The 23,464-nt window shown below is 54.2% G+C and overlaps 4 protein-coding genes across 9 annotated transcripts in view; 3 read left to right on the top strand and 1 right to left on the bottom strand.

Annotated features, from left to right (window-relative positions):
* Nucleotides 1-322: 322 nt before the first annotated feature.
* RETREG2 (reticulophagy regulator family member 2) lies at nucleotides 323-6,193 on the bottom strand. 5 transcript variants are annotated; one of them, XM_081095739.1, is made up of 9 exons: nucleotides 5,251-6,193; nucleotides 4,911-5,017; nucleotides 4,284-4,314; nucleotides 3,782-3,917; nucleotides 3,300-3,384; nucleotides 2,868-3,011; nucleotides 2,607-2,701; nucleotides 2,312-2,447; nucleotides 323-1,815 (listed from the first exon to the last, which is right to left on the bottom strand). In XM_081095739.1, the coding sequence occupies exons 1-9, from the start codon at nucleotides 5,511-5,513 to the stop codon at nucleotides 1,190-1,192; spliced, it is 1,623 nt and encodes a 540-aa protein (XP_080951865.1). In that variant the 5' UTR covers nucleotides 5,514-6,193; the 3' UTR covers nucleotides 323-1,189. The 5 variants fall into 5 exon arrangements, with proteins under 5 accessions (XP_080951865.1, XP_080951866.1, XP_080951867.1 ...); XM_081095740.1 differs by having other exon boundaries at nucleotides 3,782-3,829; nucleotides 5,251-5,480; XM_081095741.1 differs by lacking the exon at nucleotides 3,782-3,917 and having other exon boundaries at nucleotides 5,251-5,465.
* Nucleotides 6,194-7,336: 1,143 nt separating this feature from the next.
* On the top strand, nucleotides 7,337-12,372 carry CNPPD1 (cyclin Pas1/PHO80 domain containing 1). Its single transcript, XM_081095394.1, has 9 exons — nucleotides 7,337-7,531; nucleotides 7,793-7,880; nucleotides 8,309-8,417; nucleotides 9,238-9,319; nucleotides 9,482-9,602; nucleotides 9,687-9,815; nucleotides 10,380-10,441; nucleotides 10,809-10,926; nucleotides 11,134-12,372. Exons 2-9 carry the CDS (start codon nucleotides 7,812-7,814, stop codon nucleotides 11,668-11,670), a joined length of 1,227 nt encoding a protein of 408 aa, XP_080951520.1. The 5' UTR covers nucleotides 7,337-7,531; nucleotides 7,793-7,811; the 3' UTR covers nucleotides 11,671-12,372.
* A 1,498-nt stretch (nucleotides 12,373-13,870) lies between these two features.
* Nucleotides 13,871-20,145, top strand: SLC23A3 (solute carrier family 23 member 3; the record flags this gene model as incomplete). Of its 2 annotated transcripts, XM_081096330.1 has the most annotated exons (12): nucleotides 13,871-14,069; nucleotides 14,438-14,595; nucleotides 14,712-14,809; nucleotides 14,990-15,063; nucleotides 15,237-15,418; nucleotides 15,723-15,846; nucleotides 16,011-16,125; nucleotides 17,086-17,339; nucleotides 17,883-17,988; nucleotides 18,309-18,476; nucleotides 19,447-19,542; nucleotides 19,633-20,145. In XM_081096330.1, 12 exons carry the CDS (start codon nucleotides 13,905-13,907, stop codon nucleotides 19,920-19,922), a joined length of 1,830 nt encoding a protein of 609 aa, XP_080952456.1. In that variant the 3' UTR covers nucleotides 19,923-20,145. The 2 variants fall into 2 exon arrangements, with proteins under 2 accessions (XP_080952456.1, XP_080952455.1); XM_081096329.1 differs by lacking the exon at nucleotides 17,086-17,339 and having other exon boundaries at nucleotides 13,905-14,069; nucleotides 15,754-15,846; nucleotides 16,080-16,125; nucleotides 19,633-20,141.
* Nucleotides 20,146-21,196: 1,051 nt separating this feature from the next.
* Nucleotides 21,197-23,464, top strand: part of NHEJ1 (non-homologous end joining factor 1) — an 80,678-nt gene continuing 78,410 nt past the window's right edge. The window contains exon 1 of the mRNA XM_081095268.1: nucleotides 21,197-21,295. The gene's annotated coding sequence lies outside the window, so the exon portion shown is untranslated. The remainder of the gene's footprint in view (nucleotides 21,296-23,464) is intronic.

The following is a 23,464-nucleotide window of genomic DNA, read 5'->3' as shown; positions in this document are numbered from 1 at the left end:
GCATGTAGATGGGTAAGAGTGTTAAGGTTGTAGGAAACATAGTAGAAAACTACTGTTATGGAACCAAATTTGTACTGATTGGGAAGACGAGGCAATTTCTTCCTGCATACTTTATTCATATATGCTAAATCTCTCTAAACACGTAACCCCAACAGGGAAAATAGCTAGGCCTGTTAGGGTAATCCCTGTTTCTTGCCTTGTTTTGCACCAGGTAAATAAACAGCCAGGAATAAGATTGGGGACAAGGAGGTAAGGGGTGAGGATGGCACAGAGCAGAGTGTAGCAAGCAGTTCACAGTGAGGCAAGCAGGTAGGCAACAGCATTTCTAGCCAATCAACATTTTATTTTTCCAATCAACACCTGCACAGATGTTACTGTCCACTTCCTCACTCTAGTAGGGGGTCCTACCACACTTGAACTACTCTTGGCCCAGCGGAGCAGGTCTCCTTTTCTTCCCTGGGACAGTAAGAAGCCCCTCTTCGCAACAAGACAGAGCTCCTGCTCACTAACACAGTGCTGGACACGTGCTGTGGGATCCCTGCTCTGCTCCTGTATCTTAAAAGGCTGGGACGAACTAGGCCAAGGGTGCAGTGGAGGTTCCACAGGCTACAGTAACCTAAGTGCTCAACTACTGGCCTGACCCGCCACCCCAGGTTTAGTCTGTACCTCCCAAACAGGAGCCTCCTTAAAGTTTAGCCAGGGAGGTGGAGCTGGCAGAGTTGGGATTCAGCTGCTAAAGATAAGACACAGCAGGGAAATAAAGCAGAGAAGAGCACAGGACAGGAAAGAAAAATGATAAAGTGTCTAAACGAGCGGGACACGAGGACAGACCGGCACAGGTCCCTGAGGACAGGAGGAAAAATAAAGAGAGAGACCACTAGGGTTTAGGGCAGAGTGGAATGAGAATAGAGATGAGGCAGGGAGGCAAGTGCAGGCTGTGGGAAGAACTTCCCTAGCCCTGTTCACACCCACTAACCCAAATGTAAAATTATTTACAAACTAAAAACCAATCCCAGGCACTGTAAGCAGGCCTGGGACAACAGGCAGGCAGGTAGGCAGAAAGTGAACTAGCTATCACCTGACAGCCAGCTTCCCCACGTACTGTCACTCCTAATAGTAGAGAAAGGAGAAAACAGTGACAGCCCCAGCCAGAAAGCCTTATTACTGTGCCTGCAATTTCTTCCATGGCTCATGGCTCTGCCATGGTCTCAGCTTCTTGGTCTGACTGTAGCAGAGAAAGGGTGTTGGGCCCTAGGGGTGGAGCATCATGGGGCTCTGGGGATGTCTCTGGCCCCAACCCCAGCTCTGCATTCAGCTGCTCCAGCTCCCCCTGATCCAGCAACTCGAAGTCCTCAGAGGCAAGTGCCTCTTCTTCCTCAGGGGCAGGCAGGGGCTGGGGAGAGTCCTGGGGAAGAGGTGGGAGCACTGGGAGGGAAGGGACTGGGTCACTTTCAGCAAGGCAAAGTAGAGGTGACAGGGTGCTCGAGGGCGTGGCGGGGTCACCACTCACTGCCTCTGGGATCAGTGTCTCTACTGGTCCTCCAGGGGAGAGCTTTACTTCATCCGTGGGAGAGCCTGCCCCATTGAAGTGCGTGTTCACAAAGTGAAGGGGGGATGAGAGCCGAAGCAAGGTTTCCTTGGCTGCCACAACTTCCTCCTCCTGCTCCTCCTCCTCCGAGTCCAGGTCTTGCCTTGAGAGGACCTCAGGGGGGCCCAGCAGGTTTTCGGGAGGGGCCACCTCTGTCTCCTCTCCCTCCCCCAGCTCCCGGCTCAGGGCTTCCTCTGGCTCACTTGGCAGGCTCTGCTGGTCCAAATCTGTGCAGAAAACAAAGGGTTAGGAATGGGCCTGCTATTCTGAATGGCCATAATAGGCCAATGTGTTCAAGACTGAGAACTTGGGCCCCAGCCAGTTTGGCTCAGTGGATAGAGCGTCAACTTGCAGACTAAAGGGGTCCGGGGTTTGATTCCAGCCAAGGGCATATGCCCAGTTGCGGGCTCAATCCCCAGTATGGGGTGTGCAGGAGGCACCCGATCAATGATTCTCTCATCGAGGTTTCTACCTCTCTCTCCCTCTCCCTTCCTCTCTGAAATCAATTAAAAAAATATTTAAAAACAAAACAAAAAAAGAATGAGAGCTCGGGACATGGAATGCTGGGCTAGGCCTAAGGTGTTAAGGTCTTTCAGGATCTTGAGGTAGAATTAGAGGGTCAAATTTCCAAAGAAAACAGTTATGGGGCAACAAGTAGAGAGCACGATCAGTATCTCACAAAAGGGAACAGGAAGATCGGGAAGGGCAAAGGATTGCCCATACCTTCAGAGACATCAGTTAGTTGTGGAGTTGTGGCCCGGGATACTGAGAAGCCGCCACTCTCCAAGATAGATGCCTCCTCATCTGACAGCTCTGAGTCTGTAATGGCCAAAGCCAGGGCTGTTTTCTTCACATCCACCTGCAGGAGAACCAGGATGAACACAACAGACAAGGGGATAAGAGAACCAGTTTTCTAGGAGCACCTCCTCACCAACTCCCACCCCTTGAGAGGTATCTGCTCTAGACCAGAGATTCCCCTCAACCTTCTACTTGATAACCCATCTCCTTTGGATCTCACCACCGGGGAGAAGCCAGCCAGTTCTGCCTCGCTTTCACTCTCTGTGTCTGCCAGTGGCTCATCACTTCCGGGGAGTACGTTCTTCCCTTGCCGCTCTAGAGAAGCAAGAGCACCACGATACTCACCAAGCAGGGACAGTAGTGGGGGGCAAACCTGGCCAAGGGACTGGAGAATATCTAAATTCTACGGTGTTTTATGAGCCATAAGCCAAGGCCCTCCCTGCGCCCCCCCGCCCCCCACCGGGTTACAGGAGCCCCTTACTCCTCTTGTCGTGTTTGTGATGCAGGGTGTCAGCTTCTGCCTTCATGCTATAGTCCAGCTGCATGAGCAGGGGCTCGAGGCGAGTGTACATCCTCTGGATCAGCTCATGATAAACCACCAGGGGCCACAGCAGGATACTCAGCACTAGAGGATAGAGCACCCACTCAGCGCTCCCTCTGCTTATTTCCTAAGGGCCCTTATTCAACTGGTCCATGAACAGAAAGGGCTGAAGGAAGACAAGGTCCTTTCCTCAGGCTGTATCCCCTGCCCTCCTCCCCGATGACTCCTCCACTGTTACTAATACTATAGCAGCCCTTGGGAATCTCTATAAATGGGCAACTGAGCAGAGAGAGAGCACAGTCCTCCCTGTAGGTCGGTCCAGGGAAAGATGATGAGAGGGCTTTGGGAAGGGCATGGTTAGACTCTACTCACAGACAATGTAGGAAATCATAATCCCTGGAACATAGTGTCCCAGCACAGCCAACACAGCACAGCCAGAGCAGACTCGAGCACAGAACTGTGGAGAAGAGCACAGGGTCAAAGGACTTGGGCTGAGGTGTGTGCCCCACTCGGGCAAGAAATCACTGCTCAGCTGGTGAGAGGAGGGGTATGTCCTCTAGGAATATGGTGATTCAGTCTAGTCAAGAGGATGCCCAAGACCACCACCTGGTCAGGAAGTCTGCATTAGCTGCCACCAAACACCTGTAATTCAAACTGGTCTGCCTTGCAGGAAAGTGTCAGAACATCAGCTTATTCCTCGAGACAAGACTGCCTCCTGTACTAGGCTACCAGCTGTGAATGTTCCTCAAGTAGACACTAGGTCTCTTCCTAAAGTGTCCAAGCACTCCTCCCCACCCCACCCCACCTCTTCTTCCCCACCTGCAGGGAACTGTCTGTGACACGGGGGAGGTTACCTGAGCTGGGTTCTGCCTCTTGTACTGCAGCAGCTCCTGCAGGTGAATCTGGAAGGTGAGCCAGCTCTCAGCCAGGTATCTGCACAACTCGGGCACACTCAGCAGGTGCGGCCGGGCGCCTGACCCCGCACCCTCACTGGGGAGACATGACATGACCCCTGGAGGCCTCAGACACCAGTTTCCTAAGCACTTACATCCCTCTGAGAATGTCACCGAGATCGTCAGTCTAAGGAAGTGGATAACCCTACCTCCCAAAGGGAGGCTGTCCTGGTCCAGGGAAGCAAAGCCCAGAGCTCCCAACCCTGTGCCCCCAAAGGAGAAGGCACACAGACACCTGCACAGGAACCTAGAAACAAGCTAATTATCAGGCCATTCGCTACGCACTCTGCTGGGGTCTGTGCCTACAGACGCTGCAGTGCTGCCCGGCACCACGGTGACACTGGCACTTGGCAAAGCAAGACAACATGTGGGCATCTGTCTTCAAGAGGCGGCCTGCACTCACCTGTCAGAGTGTGGCTCCTCTGGGGATGATGCTATAGAGAGAGGAGGGGACAAGTTACTGAGGGGAAGGGGCTCTGGGAGGCGCTCCCCAGGCGGCCGGTCCCCGAGGCCTGCCGCCAGATGCCAGCTGCAGGGAGCATGATGGGGTACCGTTTGCACGCGTCTCCTGTTTTAGACCTGGCCCTTTTCAAACACAGGAACGACATCTTATTCATGCCCACATCCCGAGCCACTGGCACACAGCCTGGCACCTAGTTACTCCAAAAAGCCTATGAAGTAAATGCGTGAGTTACACACGCACGCACCACACGCACAGAACGGTGAGGGCCAGCACGCATGGAACTCCCATCACACAGGAGACCTCCCGAGGAAGTAAGTTCCATCATCCCTGCTTGACAAATGAGGAAACGAGGCAGAGACAGGGTGGCTTTGACGAGGCCGCACACACGGTAAGGGGCGGCGCAGACCAGGGAACCCAGGCAATCGGGCCGCAGAGACCACAATCGGGGCCGCAGTCACAGGAACACCCATTCCGAGACAGGGGCCGTTCCTAACGGGAGGGCCTGCTGCCCACCCGCCTCCCCACGCACCCCACCCCGCAAAGCTAACTGCAGGAAGTGACACTCACCTGCCATGTCAGGGAGGAAGCGAGGCTGCCAGAGATCCAGCAGAAAGTAGGCCAAGAGCGAGACGCTGAGGAGGAAGATGGGCCGGAGGGACGACGATGACAGCAACCTTCGGGAGAGACAGGCGCCTCATTGGTGGAGGGGCGAGCGCGGCCCCCGCAGCCATCGCCAAGGGCGGGCACGGGAGCCTCCGGGCCGGCTTCGGGACCCGAAGCCGGAGCCACCGGGCCACCGGGCCACCGGGCGCAGGCCGGTCCTCACAAACCCGGGGTCGGGTCGCGCCCCGGAGCCAGTGTCCGCCCCCGCGCGCCCGGCCCCGCCCCCTTCCTCCGCCGCCGTTACCAGAAGAGGCCGTTGAGCGCGGCCGCCGTGACCAGGCTGTGCAGCGGCTTCTCCCAGACCAGCAGCCGCTGCGCCGCCGCCAGCACCGGCTCCCAGCCGCGGAGCCGCAGCCACAGCGTCGTGGCCAGGCGTCCCACCGCCTCGGCCGCGGCCGCCTCCTCGTCCGCCTCGCTGGTGGCCTCACCCATGCCGAGGCTCAGAACCGGGCCCGGGCCTAGGCCCAGGCCCCCGCCCGCGTTACCCCCGCCACCGCCGCTCGCCATCGCCCCGCCGCAGCCGCCGCCCGAGCCCGCGAGGAGCCAGGGCTGCGCGGCCGCCGCCGCCGCCGGGGGCGCGTCAGGCGGAAGGGGGCGCACGCCGCGGAGAGCGCCGCGGAGGCAGCCGCTGGGCAGCACGTGATGGCGGAGCGGCGGGCCGGTCACGTGACGCGCCCTAACCGCCCGGATGGGGCGGCCCGCGCCTGCGCGCCGGGGCTGCGGGTGACCGGCTCCTACGCAGATGTGCGCTCTCTCCTGGAATCGGGACTCCGGGCCGACGCCAGGTGGTGTCCGCCTCCTCCCGACAGAAGGACTGTGTCTCCGTGTTTCCCACCCCAGCCCCGTTCCTTCCCCTTGGGTGGCCCGGGACTCCGGTGTGATGCAGCCCGAAGGGGCAGGGAAGGGGCTCCCAGGGCCCCCCACCCCCCGGTAGGCGCTGCTGCTGCCGCTCTGGCTGGGCGGCCCTCGACGGACTGGTCCGCCCAGGTCCCTCCTCGAAGGGTAAACAAACCCCAGCGTGTGACCGGGCCGACCCAACAGCAGCGTCACCCACTCAGAGAAGTTGTTTCCTTCCCGTGTCTTTCTGTAAACTTCCCCGCCCCCGTGTATCCGAGCTCCTTCCAGTCCCCTTGCGCAAAGCAGGAGATTGTGGTCAGGGGATGAATTTAAAAATAAAACCCCGTTTAAATGCTGTTGAACTCTTTGGGAGCATGTTAACACCCTTTATTGAGGCTTCCAGGTACCAGGCAGTTTATAGTCCCTTGAACCACTTAATGCCTGCAATAACCCTACAAAAGACATGTTTCATTAGGTTTAAAATGCGGAACTATACCAAAAGGTATACAGCAAAAAATAAGCTTCCCTGCTTGCTTGTCCACAGTTCCTCTGTTGCCCGCGAGACCTCGGTTCTTGTCTTGTTGAGGGAAAGAGTTCAATCAAGAGACAAAGTGTAGAAAAGCAAGAATTTATTGGCCGCAGCAAAAATATACTTAAGGGAGTGAAACAAGGAAGGGCATAAACGAAGCCACAGGAGAGCCGGGCTGGGCTGCCCCAGCTCCCTGGGAAGTCAGAGAACAGGGGGCCTTGGAGACAGGCTCGGGCCCTGGCTGGGCCGCCGCTGCCCATGGCTCCCCTGGTTGCGAGTCTCCTGGGGTCCCTTAGGGGGCTCTGGGGGGCATGTGGTGGTGGGGAGGGGAGAGGACGGAAGCTGTGCTCCCTGGAGGGAAAGCAGGTGGGGACCTTCATTTTCAGTTTAAAAGTTTGGGCATTTAGGGGAGGTCTTACAGCTGGATCAACAGAATATTCATCAACTTTTTGCTGATGTACCAAAACGAGATTTATTTTCTTGATTTGTCCTTGGGTGTGGCTGGCAAATGGCACTAAGTGGATTTCTGTTATCTGTCTCCCGGAGTAGGGTGGTTTAAACTACCCTCTGGTTGGGGAGAAGTGCAAACTGTTTGCTCTGACGTATCCTTGGTTTAGGGAAGATAGCATTTACTGGGTGGCTGTCCTGGAATTTTCCTAGCTTCTTACTATTCTACAACGCACCCACTGTCAAGTTGCTTGTGTGTCCTTGCCAGCTCTTTTTAGGTACATTGCTGTGTGTGTGTGTGTGTGTGTGTGTGTGTGTGTGTGTATCTCCCCTTTTAGAAAACAATTGGGGAGCAACTCGCGGTCCTGCATCTTCGTTTTATTCCCATTAAAATCTACATCAGTACGAAGTCAGCGCGGCTCCTTCATCTCCAATGCGGCACGGTTCCCTAGGAAATGTCCCCACTTCTCAAATGGGGGAGGGCACGCTGGGCTCGGCTCCGTGACCTGCCCCACGCGGGGCGAGCGGGCTTCGGAGCCCGGCCGCTTCCCGGCCTCCGGAGGCAGCGCCCCGCCCCGCGGGCGGCAGGAAGTGCCGACGGCTGACTCCGCGATACCCCCGCGGCTGGTAACGCCGGACGGACGCGCGGCGCGGCGCGACCTCGGCTCCGCACGCACAGCCTCGCGGCCAGGGCTCCTCTCTGCTGTTCGAGGTGAGCGATCCGGCCTGCGAGCCCGGAGCCCCGAGCCCCGAGCCCCGATCCCGGCGTCGGGAGCCCCGCCCGGGGCGGAACAGGAAGAGGCGCCCTCCTGCCCGGCCCCGCCTGCGGCCGCGGGCGCGAGGGGAGGGGCGGCCCTGGCGAGGGCGGCGGCCCGCGCGGAGGAAGCCGAGGGCAGGTGGACGGGCGGGCGGGCGGGCGGAGACAGTTCGGCAGCCCTCTTTCAGCTCGTCCCCTTCCCGTCCACCTTCGCAGGGCGGCGACTGGCGGCGCGATGGACCTCGCCGGGCTCCTGCTGGACGAAGAAGGCGCCTTCTCCCTCACCGGCTTCCAGGACTTCTCGGTGAGCGCGCTGCCCGCCTCCTCCCCGGCCTCCCCGCACTTGGAGCCCGGTCTGAGCGGGGTTGCGAGTTCGCCTGACAGTCTGCCCGGGGGTCGAGCTGTGCTTACTTGCCCCGGCCGGTTGGGCCCCGGGCAGAGCCGCGGGGTACAGGCTTGGGGATAGAGGTGGCCAGCGAGGGCTTTTCCCCGGAGAGCCTCACTTGGGGAGCCCTCAGTGGAGGAGGACCTTCCCCCTGTGGGCAGGCTGCTATTGGCCATCCAGCCGGAGAACGCGGGGCGGGGTGGGGGGCGGGGGGGCACCCGACCTGCTGGTACCAGCAGTGAGACAGGCCTGCGGCCCCGCACCCCCTTGTAGCCCGAGGCCAGGATATCCTCTCAGTCATACCCTTCCTCGCCGTGACCCTCCACCACCCTCCTGCCCTGTTTCAGTTCCTTCCAGGACACCAGAAGCTGAGTGCCAGGATCCGGAGAAGACTCTACTATGGCTGGGGCTGGGAAGCGGACTGTAGCTTGGAGGAGCTCTCCAGCCCCATGGCAGGTGAGACAGTGTTGTGTGACCGGGCAAATGGGAAGCAAGAAAACGGGGTTGTCAGTGGGCACCAAAATGACTCCGTGCAGACACTTCATAGCTAGTTTACTAGTAGTTGGTATAAGCGCCGGGTTTATTTATTTGTATTTGTTTATTTGTTTACTTATCGCCAGCTGGGCTACTTACTTTTATTTTAAAAAATATGTTTTCTATTGATTTTAGAGAGGAAGGGAGAAGGAGAGAGAGAAACATTGATTGGCTGCCTCCTGCACTCCCCCTCCTGGGGATTAGGCCTGCAGCCCCCAGCATGTACCTTGACCAGGAATTGAACTATGGACCCCTGGGTGCATGGGACAGTGCTCAACCAACTGAGTCACGCTGGCCATGACCAGGACTGGGTTTATATTTCACTTTTTTTTTTTTTTTTAGCCCAAACGAGTAAAAAACATTGCTATCTTACAAATCTTTATCACTCTTGTTTTGTATAACAGGATTTTCCAAGAACATGTTTATTTCTCAAATGAACAAGAGTGGGAGACAAATTTAAGTAACTCCAGGTGGCTGGTACATAAGCCTTCCTACTGGAAGGAGCTGCAGTTCAAACTTGGGATGGACTTTTTGTCTCAGTGTGGGAGAATTGATCTCTGTTACTATGGTCCTGTCTCCAAGACCTCAGATGATAGAGAGCTCTCTGGGTCTTCTGCTGAAGAAGTGGGGACTAGTGTGTGTGTGTGTGGCGGGGGGGGGGGGGGGGGGGGGGGGGGGGGGGGGGGTTTGAGGGGGGCGGGTGGAGTTGTTTGCTTACTGTGTTTTCCTTCTGCCCCTGCAGACATTGCTGTGGAATTGCTCCAGAAGGCAGCCCCCAGCCCTATTCGCCGACTCCAGAAGAAATATGTAGCCCATGTGTCCCGGTGAGCCTGGAATTGAGGGGGACAGGATGAAAGTGTTTGGAACCTAGAAAGAAGGGAATGATCATCTCTAAAGAGAAGCTGTTAAGACACAGGGATGGGCCTCAGGAGTTACAAGAGCTGAAAAGCCCTTGGGTTTAATTACTGATCCTTTCCACCACCCAGGGAGGCATGCATCTCCCCGTGTGCTATGATGCTGGCTCTGGTGTACATTGAACGGCTCCGGCACCGAAACCCGGACTACCTACAGCATGTGTCCTCCTCTGACTTGTTCCTGATCTCCATGGTAGGACAGCCCCTCCCCTCATTTCCCTGGTGAGCCAGGAGCCCAATGTGAGCTCTGTTGACACCACGTCTGGTGCCTCTGCAGATGGTGGCCAGTAAGTACCTCTATGATGAAGGGGAGGAGGAGGAGGTCTTCAATGATGAATGGGGAGCTGCAGGGGGTGTGGCTGTGCCCACTCTCAATGCCCTGGAGAGAGGCTTCCTGAGTGCCATGGTGAGTAGCTATTCTCTCTCTCTCTCTCTCTCTCTCTCACTCTGTTTCCCTAGCCCATCTTTATGTTCCTTTCACCCTTTGTCTTTTCTCTCTCAGCCTTCTGTTTCTTAATTTCTCTTTCTGTCTGTCCTCCTTGTTAGTATCTTCCCTTTTTAGCCCTCTGGACTAACTATAGCCTTTTAAGGTGCCTGGTGTAGTGAGGCCAGAAATGGAGCATCTCTGCTTCCCCATTCCTCCAGGCCCACCTGGGTACACTTTGAGACAAGAGTTTATCCTACTGGGTGCTGATTATTTGCTTCCAGACTTTCTCTACTCCTAGCCTCATGGGTCATTAGCAGGATTATTTTCTCCCTGTGCCATTAATGGAGGGTGTAATGTGAATGCAGATATGTGATGATTAAATTAGTTAATACATAAAAGCTCTTGGAATAGTATTTGGCACATAGTAAGTGTCAAGTAAGTATTACGCATAGTAGTAGTTGTAGTGCTGTTGCCGCTCTGGTTATTAAATGATTGTGGCTCATGTCTGAGCTGGGTTTGGTGCCCTTCTCTTCATACCCACAGGATTGGCGTCTCTACACTGAACCTCGGGAGATATTTGAGGTGCTGAGCTGGTTAGAGAGCTGGTAAGTTCTAGGAGTTGAGGGGCTTAAGGGCTGAGGCCTAAGCCATAGGAGCTAGACAGAGATAAGGGTCTGTGTTATGGGGTGGGGGGAAAGGGGACGAAGGGAGGAGACGGGAAGAGAATTGTCTAAGACAGTGGCTCCCAAACCTGCCTGCCCTTTTTGTAATCAGTCAGTCACCTTTGGGAGAGTGGGAGAAGATTATAAAAAAATACAGATCAAGATCTCACCCTCAGTTTCTGGGATCAACAGACAACCTAGGAATCTGTACTTTTAACAAGTTCCCTAGTGTTCCCTGGTGGGTCCCTGGGAGAATGTAGGTACCATTGGGCCAGCTGCAGACACTCTGTCTTTTCTCCCCTCCCAACAGTGTGGCTGAGCATCAGGGACGGCGACGGGGCTGGTACACCTACACAGACCTGTGTGTGCTGCTGGAGCAGCCAGCCTGGCAGCTGGCCCTGGGCTCTCTCTGCCATCGGCTGGCAAAGGTGAGGAGTTAGGGATGATAGGAGGCTTGAGCAGGTTGATGTGTGGTTGGGATGATGTAAAGCAAATGCTAAAAGGGTTTAGGAGAAGATGGTGACAGAGAGCTCTAACTTGAACTTCTAGAGACGGGTGGGTGTGTTACGACTATCAGAAGCAGATTTTAGGGGGAGGGTAATTGACACTGACCTTTCTTATCTTCTCTCCTGCAGCTGTCCTGCCTGTTAGCTGTGGCATACGTGAGCGGTGTGGCCCTGGCTGTGGCATCAGTGGCTGTAATACACCAGTCTTTGGGGCTGTCCTGCAGCCTGTCACCGGGCCCCCCAGACCTTGGACTGGCTTCCAGGTGCCTCTTGGAACCCTGCATACCTTCTCCTGTGCCACAGTGCCTGCCATCTCCTGCTAATGTCTCCAGCTTCCTGGAAGGCGACGTAGGGCTGCGTTCACTCTGGGGCAGTCTTCTGGCCTCACTGACCCCCCCACCATTGCCTCCCCCAGACCCTCCTGCCCCTCCCACTCTTCTCCATAACTGTCCCTTTTGCCAGAAGCTCCAGAAAGACTCACCAACCTGTCATGCCTGCCACCATCCCAACCATACGGGGCCCACAAGCCCCTGGTACCACTCCCATGGCCTGGCTCCACCCTGGCCCTGGAGCCCAGTGCCTTCTCTGCTCCCACAGCCCCAGCAGTGTTCCATTTTCAGCATCATGGAGCTGGCCCGCCTCAAGTCTTTCATTTTCCCAGGCTAGGTAGGGTTCTGAGGAATGCATGAAGAGGACTTGGGAGTCCCTGAGAACCTGAGGAGCAATGCTTGATTTAGATCCTCTCTACCTCTCTGGGTCTTTGGCTGGTCCCTTGTTATTCTGGGTGAGGGAGCTTAAGGGGTTATGGGGCTAAAGGACTACAGGTCTCTTGTTCTCCTGGACCTCAGTAGCTGGCTGCTTGGCCAGGGCAGTGATGGCGCCAGGGAAAGCTTCAACCAGGGGCAAGCCACAGGTGGACAGAGGAGAAGCCCTTGTCTCTTCATTTCCTCTAGGCTCTGTTAGACGAGCTGTTTTGTTCCCTGGGACGGAAGGGAAAAGGTGGGAGATGGGAAATGTGGGCGAGAGAGGGAGGAAATGTTGACCAGGTCTGTGTGACGTCTCTGAGGCAAGAGAGCCAGGGATTGATAGGGCCAAGGTGGGAGCTCGGAGGGAAGGCAGGGGAGGTGGGGAGCCCAGTCCGCACCTGCCCCTGGAATGTAGTCTAAAGGAGCCTGGACTGCTGGGACCTTCGACCTTGCCCTTTTGTCTTCCAGCCTTACCATTCAGTACCCTACTCCTGGGCTTCCTCTCTTCTGGTTCCTCTCCTGGGTGTTCTCTTCACAGGCCTCTCTGGCCGCCGCTTTGTATCTGGGTTTTTCACGCTTTTGTAGAACTGAGGTTTCAATAAACAGTTTCAGTTGCATGGCCTGGACTCTTCCTTCTTTGGCAGCCCTTGGAAGCCTCCCTGCTTCCCAATCCCATTCTCTCTGAGCCCCGTTTCAGAACTTTCTGTTTGATAGTCATAGGTTTCCATTCCAAACTTCCCTTCATCCCTGCTCCCAGCACCCTGGGGTCACTAACGCTGCCCAACTTGGGTGCATGGGGCACGGATGGTGACTGTGCCATGTTTGGGGTTGGCCATGACTGTTGAAAGTTCTGGGTGAGCACCACCCTTGTAGTGTCTGAATCACATCTTAGAGAGGCCAAGCCACGTATCCAGCAAAGCCCCATCAGCTTCTTGAGGGCAAGCCCCAAGGACACCTATGAATCCTGGCTTCCAATCCAGTCTGTCACGTGGTGGTAGTTGGTGTTAAGAGCAGTCCCAAGCTGGGTTATCATTGGAAGAAGGAAAACCTTTCTGGGCAGCTGGACTGAGGGTATTTGGGACTGCTTATGATGACTCATAGCAGGAGTCTACTGCCTGCCTTCTGGGGGGCATTTTGGAAATGTATGAGGCACTTTTTGCTGCAAAAATTTGAAGGTATGCTACTGGCATTTCGTTGGCCTGGGCAGAATGCTAGATATCCTGAGATGCTCAGGACACTGCTTATTACGAAGAATTCCCAAGATGACTTTGGAGTGACCGGCTGCACATCCTGCATAGGAAAACCCTGTTCACATTGGACCCTAGAACTATCTAACTTCACATGTAAACACAAAGCCCTTTTGGCACATTTTAAAAAAGACTCCGTTTTCTAGAAATGCACCTCCTTGCAAATTAAACATTACTTTGCTTTAGCACTTTACCATGAACTTTGTCACTACTTCGGAGCATCAGGTCACCAAGGACAGCACTACCTGTGGTCTGGTCCATGAGTCCACGGGAAAGGACCAGTGTCGGCATTGTGGCTACTGCATCCACAGGGATTCATATGGGGATGGGGACTGGATCACTTCACTGCCTTCTCTTTCAGTTGGGCCCAAACTTTCACATAATGAAATACCTTTTATCATAAATTATTTTTATTTCTCCTTTATATTACCATGAGGACGTTATATAGGTTGTCATGTATGTCATTCATTACCCATCCATTACCTTTTAAGGTAGTCCAAGGGCTTTGACCCTGAAAGGTTAGAGGACTGTAGTGTAATGATGGTTCTAAATTGCGGTGGAGAGGAGGGAATAGAGTCTAAAATCTTCCCAGGTTATTTTCTAGATCTCCTCACCCCTCTTATCCTGCTTTACAGAGACTGGAACAAGGGATCTAGATGGAGATTCTTGGGGGAGGAGTCCAGAACATGGCTCCCAGTTAATGGATGATGGAATTTGCACAAGAACTGGGCAAAGGTGAAAGGGCTGTGTCCTCTCCCAAATCTCTCATTCCTTCGCTCTGCTTCATTGGCACTCCAACCACCTCCCCACTCCAGGCAGCCAAACTCTGACTTTAGCCAAACTCTGACCTCTTACTCTACTTAATTCTGGCTCAGGGCAGCCAACACAAGAAGAAAGGCAGGACAGCATGAGCCGATCACACCCCCAAACCATCCAACTCAGATCTGTGGGCTCCCAACAAACCCGGGCTCCCCTGTCTCCACAGCTTGCTGTCCAGAATCCCTCCTCCCACTCTTGGGCGTCTCTAAGTGGGCCTCCTCCCTGGGCCCTCGGCTGTCTTCTGGCTTTGCAGGTAGGAGGCAGATGTGCAGGAGTTGGTGCTGGCTGAAGGGGGTGTTTGGGGAGTAGATGTGGCATTAGAAATTCTCTGGAGCCCCGACTGGTTTGGCTCAGTGGATAGAGTGTCGGCCTGCGGACTGAAGAGTCCCAGGTTCGATTCCGGTCAGGGGCATGTGCCTTGGTTGCGGCACGTCCCCAGTAGGAGGTGTGCAGGAGGCAGCTGATCGATGTTTCTCTCTCATTGATGTTTCTAGCTCTCTGTCCCTCTCCCTTCCTCTCTGTAAAAAATCAATAAAATATATTAAAAAAAAAAAGAAATTCTCTGGAAATGTATTTCTGCCTAGTTCTGAAGACCACCCCTTCCTGTACCTCCACCTGCAGCATATTTTGGTCCTGGCTTCTCTCCTCTGTGCCTCGCACCTGCTTCTGCTTCGAAGTCTCCCCGCAGGAGGACTCTCTTACTCCCCTGCCCACCTCCTGGCCTCCAGCCTCTTTGCATGTGGTGTGTCTACCACCCTGCAAACTTGGATGGGCAGCAGGTAAGTGGGGGCTCCCTAGAGGGAGAGGGCAGGTTCCGGGGGTGGCTAGGAGAACCTTGGGAAGTCCTTTTGGCTGCAACCTGTTTCCAGACCTGCTGGGGCTGCTGTTCCTACAGGCTGCCTCTTGTCCAGGCTCCATCTTTTGAGTTCCTTGTCCCTGCTCTGGTGTTGACCAACCGGAAGCTGCCTCTGGCCATCCAGCAACCTGGAAACTGTGAGCACCGAGCAAGGCTGAGGGTGGGGTTGGGTGCTAATCTGAGTGTACAGGTGTAGGTAGGTACAGAATTGAGAAAAGTCACCTTGGGGGTCTTGGAGCTGTGCAGGCACCAGCTAGGACTGCACTGCTGTGGGTCTCCATCCCATTTACCTCCTCTCCATGTCCCCAACTTTCCAGCCTCCCACTTGCTGCACCCGTGTGAGGGGCCTGGCTGCCATAGCCTGGAGCTCCGGAACACTTCTCTCCAAGAGGTAGTGCCTGGGGCTAGGGAGGCTCTGGTTTCCATTATGTAGGGAGTGAGCTGCTCTAAGAGGAGCCCGTGGGGGTGCTCTGGGGAAGGGACCCACCCTGGAATTAGGAAGTCAAGCCAAGGTCAAATCGGTCAAGCAGAATGTTTTCTCTGTCCTCTCCTCCACTCCACTAGGTGTCTGGGGCAGTGGTGGTGTCTGGGCTGCTACAGGGCATGCTGGGACTATTGGGGGCTCCTGGCCACTTGTTCCTTCACTGCGGACCCCTGGTACTGGCCCCCAGCCTGGTTGTGGCAGGGCTCTCTGCCCACAGGGAGGTGGCCCTGTTCTGCTCCGGTCACTGGGGGCTGGCCTTGCTGTACGTAAGTCCTGAGAGGCGTGGGGTGGTGACCAGCGGGGTGTGCAGGACAGGACAGGGGGAGGGCAGAGTTGCTGGCCCTACCAGATTGAGCAGCTATCTGAGCAGGGACAACTTTGTGGATTCATTTGGTTTCCCTAACTTTCGCACAGTCTTCCGCTGACCCCCAAAATGCCGTCCCTCCCCGTCCATGGGGGCTTTCTTCTCTGGGACCCCCTTTGGTGGAATTCTGCCACTCCTGCCTCCATTGCCTGCCTCAGGATGCCTGCCTCCTCCTGCTCCTCAAGTTCCTTCTCTCTCCTAGGCTTATCCTGCTCATGGTGGTCTGTTCTCAGCACCTGGGCTCCTGCCAGTTACCTCCATGCCCCTGGAGGCCAGCTTCAACCTCTTCAACTTGCACTGGAATCCCTGCCTTCCGGCTCCTCTCGGTATGTGGGGGTCTGGGCAGGGGCAGTCAAGATTAGAAGGGCCAGCATAGTACACTTGCTCAACCCACCCCCTACTCTCTGGCCTCTGTTACTCCTCTAAGGCTGGCCTGGAAGGATCTGGGGGGTAGAAGGAGGTTCTTTTCCATCTCAGTCTTGCCCCTCAGGTGCTGGTCCCAGTGGCCTGTGTGTGGATCATCTCTGCCCTTCTGGGTCTCAGCGTCATCCCCCTGGAGCTGTCTGCCCCCACTGAGGCACCGTGGTTTTGGCTGCCTCACCCAAGTATGTTTTCTCCTAGTCCTCCATCCTCTTGCTGAAATGAAGGTGTCTCTTTCTTTCAACTCAAGATTTAATGAACTTAACTTCTGAGTTAAATCCTGTGTTTTCTCAAAACACACAGGAGAGAGAAATTGCCATTCTCAGGGGCAATGCCAGCCCCTCACCACAGATGTCTGCAAACCCCAGCACTCTCTACTGATCCTCCTTACCCAATTTACACATTTATGTTACCTACCCCACAGGCATTTGAGTTAGTTCCCTGTGTATAAAGATTGCTTTTGAGTCTTTGCATCTGAAATCTGCTCATTCATCCATTTAATAAAGGCCTGTTGAGTGTCGATTAAGTGCGAGGTACTTGATAGGGAACATAGTGATAAACATGACATGCATAGTACCTGTTCTCATGAAACGTATAATCTATTGGGCAGTACAGATCCTAATTAAGTAGGCATTCAAGTAATGCAAAATTGCATGTGGCAAGTGTAACAATGGGGAGTACATTGTGTGATGAAAACTTATAATGGGGAGTCTGACTTTATCAGAGAGTCAGGAAAGGTATTCTTGAGGAAGTGGTCATTGAGGTGAGATATGAGTAGGAGCTAACTGGGTGAAGGAAGACAGAAGAGCATTCTAGGTGGAGAGAACAGCATATGCAAAAGCCCTGTGGTAGCCAGAAGCACAGCAAATATAAGGATCTTAAACAAGGACAGTGTATCTGGAGTGAGGGAAGTCAGGCAGAGTGTGGTGGGAGATGAGGCTAAAGGGACAGTGGTAAGGTCAGACCCAAGAAGACCGGTAGACCATGGTAAAGGATGGTTTTTATTCTAAGAGTTTGATGGTTTTCTCCTAAGTCATCTTCACAGGCAATGGGGCCTCTAGGATTCTTGTAGCACAGTTCTTTGGAGGTGGGGGGATGCTCCAGACTTGAGTCTGGCCCCAAAGTCACTCTTTCTCTCTCTTCAGCTGAGTGGGTCTGGCCCTTGCTGACACCCCGGGCTCTGGCTGCAGGCATCTCCATGGCCTTGGCAACCTCCATCAGCTCCCTGGGCTGCTACGCGTTGTGTGGCTGGCTGCTGCATTTGCCTTGTCCACCTCCACATGCCTGCAGTCGAGGGCTGAGCCTGGAGGGCCTGGGAAGTGTGCTGGCTGGGATGCTAGGGAGCCCATTAGGCACTGCATCCAGTTTCCCCAATGTGGGCACAGTGAGTCTTATCCAGGTATGTGGATGGGATGGGGTGGGGGCTGTGCTGGAGGTGCAGGAGAGGGAAGGGAACTCACATGACTGACTGACAGCTGTGTGCTATACTCTGTTAGGCACTTCACATCAGTGTTCTCATTTAGGGAGGTGCCTAGAAGTGGTAAGGGGCTAGGAGTGTAAGGAAGACACCAAATCAACATTGAACTTCTTCTATGCCTCGGGCACTGTATTAGGGCTGGGGTTCCAGTGAAGAATGAGTCAAAGTCCCTGCTCTCTTCGGGACTTCAGAGAGGGAGTGGCGGACAATTTGAGAAACACACACACACACACACATACACCCCCCCCCCCACCCCAGAACATAAATAACATTAATTTCCCGAAAACAAAGCAGGTAGTGGGGTAGTGGTTGAGTAAGGGAGGCCCCTTTAGGTAGAGTGCTTGGGGATGCTCCATGGAAGGGTAACATTTGAGTTGGGATCCAAATGGTGAGAAGAGGCCACCAGGCAAACACCTTGAATAGTCAAAGAGGTGCTGTGTTTTCTAACGTCTCTTCTTCATGTAGGCTGGATCTCAGCGAGTGGCCCACTTGGTGGGGCTGCTCTGTGTGGGGCTTGGGCTCTCCCCGAGGCTGGCCCACCTCCTCACCACCATCCCGCTGCCTGTTCTTGGTGAGTGAATGTATCAGCAGAACTGGTATTGACCTAGTATCCCCCCTAGTGTCCCCCTAGTATCCCCCTAGTATTGACCTAGTGGCCCAACTGGTTGCTGTCGCTGGCACCCTTTTTTTCTGAATAGTCTCCCTGATACATGGATATGTATGCCAGCTGCCTTCCTTTTCTCAGCCCAACAGAAGCGCTTGATTTAGCTTCTGGCAGAATCAGAAACTGCCTTTTGGTCATCTCTCTCCGTCACAATCTGCCCCACCCTGCAATACCCCCTGCTATGCCAGCCCTCACTCAGCTCCTTTGATGACTTTCCTATGAGACAGGTGGAGTGCTGGGCGTGACCCAGGCTGTGGTTGTGTCTACTGGATTCTCCAACTTCCACCTGGCTGACATTGACTCTGGGCGGAATGTTTTCATTGTTGGCTTCTCCATCTTCATGGCCCTGCTGCTGCCGAGATGGCTTCGGGAAGCTCCGGTCCTGCTGAGCACAGGTGGGAGGGAGGGGGGAAGAGTTGCTCAGTATCGGGAAGCCAGGGCTTGAGGCTTGAGGCTCTCTGAATTGCAGGCCCTACACCCTTTTCTGGTCTTTCGTATAAATAGTTCATCCATTTGTTTAGCAAATATTTATTGAGCACCATGCAAGTTCCTTGGGATACAAAGGTGCCTCCAGATGTTACAATCTAGTAAGAGAAATTAGATGTGTAGGCACATAACAGGAAAGGTTCAGATAAAGAGCTGTGCTGCTCAGTGGTGAAGAGATGGATGACTTATGGATTGAGATGATCCAGGTAAGTTTTATGGAGAAAGTATGTTGAGCTGGTCTTGAAGGATGCTAAGATTTAAGCACATTTGGTGAGAAGGTCATTCCTGGTGGAGGAACCATCGTAAAGACATAGAAGGAGGAAGTCATAGGGGACGTCCTGAGAGCAGCAAGTAGCTTAGTGTGTTAGTTCAGCTTAGCAAGCAGCAATGGTTCTCAACTGAGAATGATTTTGACAATGTCTGAAGACATTTTTGGCTCTTACAAAAAGGGGATGGGGAATTGTTACAGGCATGTAGTGGGTAGAGGGATGCTGCTTAGTATCCTACAGTGCACAAGACAGCCCCCCCTCAAAGAATTATCTGGTCTAAATGATTAGTAGTACCAAGGTTGAAAAACCCAGGCTAGAGCATAGAAGGTAAGTGGGAAATAAGGTTGGGGGTTTTAATACAAAACTTTCCAGAGCCTGGAACAATCAAAGCATATCTGGAGGGCATGTGGATGCTCAGGAGATATAGGGTGTTGAGCAGGGATCCTGTGAGAAGGGCCAGGGTGGAGAGGGACAAAGGACGAAGGGGGTGGAACTACGATTCAGAAAGATCTGTCCTTAGTCCAAGACTTAGATTTAAGTCTGGAAGTATGAGACTCATCGGCCTTGCATAGTATCAGTGTTCCCCACCTGCCTGGTCCCAACCCTATAGGCTGGAGCCCCTTGGATGTGTTACTTCACTCGCTGCTCGCAGAGCACATCTTCCTGGCGGGCCTTTTGGGTTTCCTCCTAGAGAACACCATTCCTGGTAAGTTGAGGTCAGGCCCTAGACTGGGAATGGCCAGGAAGCCATCACTCCCTGGGTTGGGCAATGGCCTGACCGACTTCTGTTTTGCAGGCACACGGCTTGAACGAGGCCTAGGTCAAGGGCTGCCGTCCCCTTTCACTGCCCAAGAGGCTTGGATGCCTCAGAACTCCAGGGAGAAGGCTGCTCAAGAGTATGAGCTTCCTCTTCCCCTCCAAAACTTGTGCCCCTGCATCCCTCAGCAGGCCCGTTGCCTCTGCCCATTGCCTGAAGACCCTGGGAATGAGGAAGGAGGGCCCGCTGAGCCAGGAGAGACAGCCGACTTGCTGCCTAGTTTTGGGGAGCAGTACCCCCGGTCTAGCAGAGAACTTAGGCCCCATTAATTCCAGGATTCATACTTCCGCTCTGGTTAGATTGCTCTATCTCCCAGCTTGCTGGAGAGTCAGCTCCCAGGTTCTACTTTCTCTTAGGGAGTGTGTGTGTGTAAAATAGGTCTACTCAAGGGTCTTGTTTCCCAATAGGTATGTTGCCTTTCCTTCTCTTAATTAAGTCCAACTGTTTCAGAGCAGAGGCCATGAATGAATAAACGAGATTTTGCCTGTAAACTATCTATACTTGAACTCCGGCATTCACTTAAATATTTACTGAGCGCTTCCCATGTGCAAGGCCCTGGAACTACAGGTATGGATAGGACAGGGTTCCTGCCCTAGCTGGTTTGGCTCAGTGGATAGAGCGTTGGCCTGCAGACTGAAGGGTCCCGGGTTTGATACTGGTCAAGGGCACATGCTCGGGTTGCAGGCTCGTAGGAGGCAGCCAATTGGTGATTCTTTCCCATCATTGATGTTTCTTTCTCCCTCTCCCTTCCTCTCTGAAATCAATACAAATATATTTAAAAAAAACCATTTATGGTTTTAAAAGACTTATGTAATTACTAATAAAATCCAAAGCAGAAGGCATTCTGTATCGAAGATTAAAACAATGCTATGGGAACAAAGAGGAAAAAGCAATTAATTCTGACTTGGGTAGTGGGAAAGGCTTTATTGAAAGCAGCAGCTCTGAGGCTGGCCTTAGCAAGAGGAAGATTTGGGGTTGTGGAAAATGCACCAGAACAATTTTCCAGCTCAGGTATCCAGCTCAAGAAAAACCGTAAGTTGTACGAAGTACAAGATGATCTGAGGGATTTCAAGCTTCTCAGTGGTAATGAAGCCTAATTATGGCAATGTAGGGGAGGCAGGGGAAGTGACATTTATTGACAAGTCCAAATACAGGACTCCTCTCCTGCACCTCACAGGGCATAAAAACAAACAAACAAACAAAAAAACAATGAGAGAGACTCATTGATCGGCTGCCACCTGCACACCCCTTAATGGGGATTGAGTCTGCAACCCCGGCATGTGGGCATGTGCCCTGACCAGAATCCAACGGTGACCTCTTGGCTCATGGGTGGATGCTCAACCCCCGAGCGGCCCGCCCGACATTCTTTCTTTCCACGGGGCCAGCCCCGCTCCCCCTCCCCGTCTCCACCAGCGGGCCGCCCTGCCTCTCCCCCTGGCCAAGGTGGACCTCCGGGTCTGAGCGCTCCTCCAATCAGCTCCGTGGGCCCAGATGCCCCGCCCATGCCGGCCCAGGCTCCGCCCTGTGTCCCTAAGGCCCCGCCTCCCGTGGGGAGTGGGGAATGGCTCTAGTCTAGGCCTTTCGGTTTGCGTGGGCGGCAGGCCTGCCGCGGGGAGGGTGGGAGCTGTTGCAGCCGCTCACGGTAGGTGGGGTCGGGCTCGAATCGGGACCAGAGCCGGGCCGAGAGGCGCGGGGCTGCTCCGACCCTGCGCGGTGCCGCGCCCACGGGCGCTTTGTCCCAGGAGGGACCCGCGCGCGGCCCACGTTCCTGGGCCGACCTCCCGGGGTGGGCGGGGCCTCGGGGGCCGCGCGCGCACAGCCAGCCTCCCGGCCGCGAGGCGGGGTCGGTGAGGTTACTCCTCGGCGGGCTGCTTTGTGCGAAAAAAGCAGCGGGTGGTTGGCTTTGTTACCCCTGAGGGGTCCCGAGCCGCGCCCCAGTGCAGCCGAAGCTGTAGAAATGCTGAGGCGGACGGCGAAGGCCCCTCGGGCGAAGGCGCCGGGCGCGGCTCCTGGGCTGGGGCTGTAGTCGCGGGAGCGAGGGTTCGTCCCTCCCACGGGGGCGGGGCGTGGCCCAGCCCAAGGGTCGCCGGGGCCTTGCTGCCATCTGCTGGTTGGCGGGGGAACTGCGCCGAACTGCAGGCCGAGGGGCGGGGGTTGGCGCAGACCCGCGTTCCCTGGTGACTTCACCTTGCTGTTGGCCCTGGGCGCACCCCCACTTCCTTCAAGAATAATAAACGGGTTTTCCGGGTGGCTCAGTGGTTGAGCTTGGACCTATGAACCAGGAGGTCACGTTGGATTCTGATCAGGGCACATGCCCGGGTTGCTACTGGATCTCCAGTTGGGGGCCGTGCAGGAGACAGCTGATTAATGATTCTTTATCATTGATGTTTATCTCTCCCTCTCCCTTCCTCTTTGAAATCAATAAAAATATATTAAAAAATAATAAACGGGAAAATATGGTTAACGTGAGGGTGAAAGGGGATCTTGAAGAATAAAAGAAAAAGGGGATAGAGAGCCTTAGACTTAATAGGACGTGGGTGGCGCTATATATCTGACCTTTTTATGTGGCCTGCTGACCCTGGCCACACTTTAAACTCCTCCCCTACCTCAAAAACAAAAAACGACAAAAAACCACCACATCCCTACAGTTTGATGTTCCTGAGCTTCCAGGCTTTCTGAAGTGACGGGCCAGGATAACCCAATTTTGGTGAATCAGACAGTACACTCGAGGTAATGCCACTAAGGGAGAGAAGGGTTTGGCGACTTCACTGTGTCTGCGACCTTGTCAATGAGTTCTGGTGCAGTTAGGATTAGCTTAATCACGGTAGGAAATGTGACTGATGTACCATTCAACAAAAACATTTTGAGGCTGCTGCAAATGAAAGTCACAGTATTTCACTTGTCTACTCACTGTACAGATTAAATTATGTTACAAAGCTGTGTTTAAAAAACTAGGTTATGGTTGGAAGAATAATGGCTTAGACCAGCCGTGGGCAAACTACGGCCCGCGGGCCGAATCCGGCCCGTTTGAAATGAATAAAACTATTGAAATAAAAGACCGTACCCTTTTATGTAATGATGTTTACTTTGAATTTATATTAGTTCACACAGACACTCCATCCATGCTTTTGTGCCGGCCCTCCGGTCCAGTTTAAGAACCCATTGTGGCCCTCGAGTCAAAAAGTTTGCCCACCCCTGGCTTAGACTGAGATGGAAATGCCTGGAACAAACCATGTTAACTTTGTTAATGAAACCCAAGGAATTTTCTTTATATTCTGAGATGGCCCCCCCTCCCCCCCACTTCACTTTGTATTTATATACTGAAATAATAAAGGACATTGTAACACACCCCCCCTTTTTTAACCCACAAGAAAAAGAAAACTTCTAGTCAAGTAGCCACAGTTGCTGACTGTCTACTAGGTTAAGGCTACAGATTGAGTTGTTGAAGTAGAAAAGTTGCTTTCTCGTAGCTCCAGGATGTGCAGTGGGGCAGGGCATCATCGAAGGCGGCGCCCTGGGTGGGGATGGGGGGGATGAGTGCAGTGGGGCAGGGCATCATCGAAGGCGGCGCCCTGGGTGGGGATGGGGGGGATGAGTGCAGTGGGGCAGGGCATCATCGAAGGTGGTGCCCTGGGTGGGGATGGGGGGGATGAGTGCAGTGGGGCAGGGCATCATCGAAGGCGGCGCCCTGGGTGGGGATGGGGGGTGAGTGAAGTGGGCGTTCACCTCTCCCTCGGTGACGCACTCTGCCTTGTACTCATGACTTCTTAGCCTTTCAGGTTCTTCTCGACTTGGGGTTTGGGCTTTTCTG

The sequence above is a fragment of the Myotis nattereri genome (genome assembly GCF_964212035.1).
Source record: "Myotis nattereri genome assembly, chromosome: 7".
NCBI lineage: Eukaryota > Metazoa > Chordata > Mammalia > Chiroptera > Vespertilionidae > Myotis > Myotis nattereri.
The sequence above is the reverse complement of the archived record's forward strand: the minus strand, read 5'-3'. Positions and strand labels throughout refer to the sequence as shown.

Excerpts from the sequence above, each read along its gene's own strand:
- CNPPD1 (XM_081095394.1), top strand. The coding sequence starts at position 7,812 with ATGGACCTCGCCGGGCTCCTGCTGGACGAAGAAGGCGCCTTCTCCCTC. Across the intron at positions 8,418-9,237 it reads GCTCTCCAGCCCCATGGCAG|ACATTGCTGTGGAATTGCTC; the intron begins GTGAGACAGTGT and ends CTGCCCCTGCAG. Across the intron at positions 9,816-10,379 it reads GAGGCTTCCTGAGTGCCATG|GATTGGCGTCTCTACACTGA; the intron begins GTGAGTAGCTAT and ends TCATACCCACAG.
- RETREG2 (XM_081095739.1), bottom strand. The coding sequence starts at position 5,513 with ATGGCGAGCGGCGGTGGCGGGGGTAACGCGGGCGGGGGCCTGGGCCTA. Across the intron at positions 5,018-5,250 it reads GCGCTCAACGGCCTCTTCTG|GTTGCTGTCATCGTCGTCCC; the intron begins GTAACGGCGGCG and ends TCTCTCCCGAAG. Across the intron at positions 3,385-3,781 it reads AGAGGCAGAACCCAGCTCAG|TTCTGTGCTCGAGTCTGCTC; the intron begins GTAACCTCCCCC and ends TCTTCTCCACAG.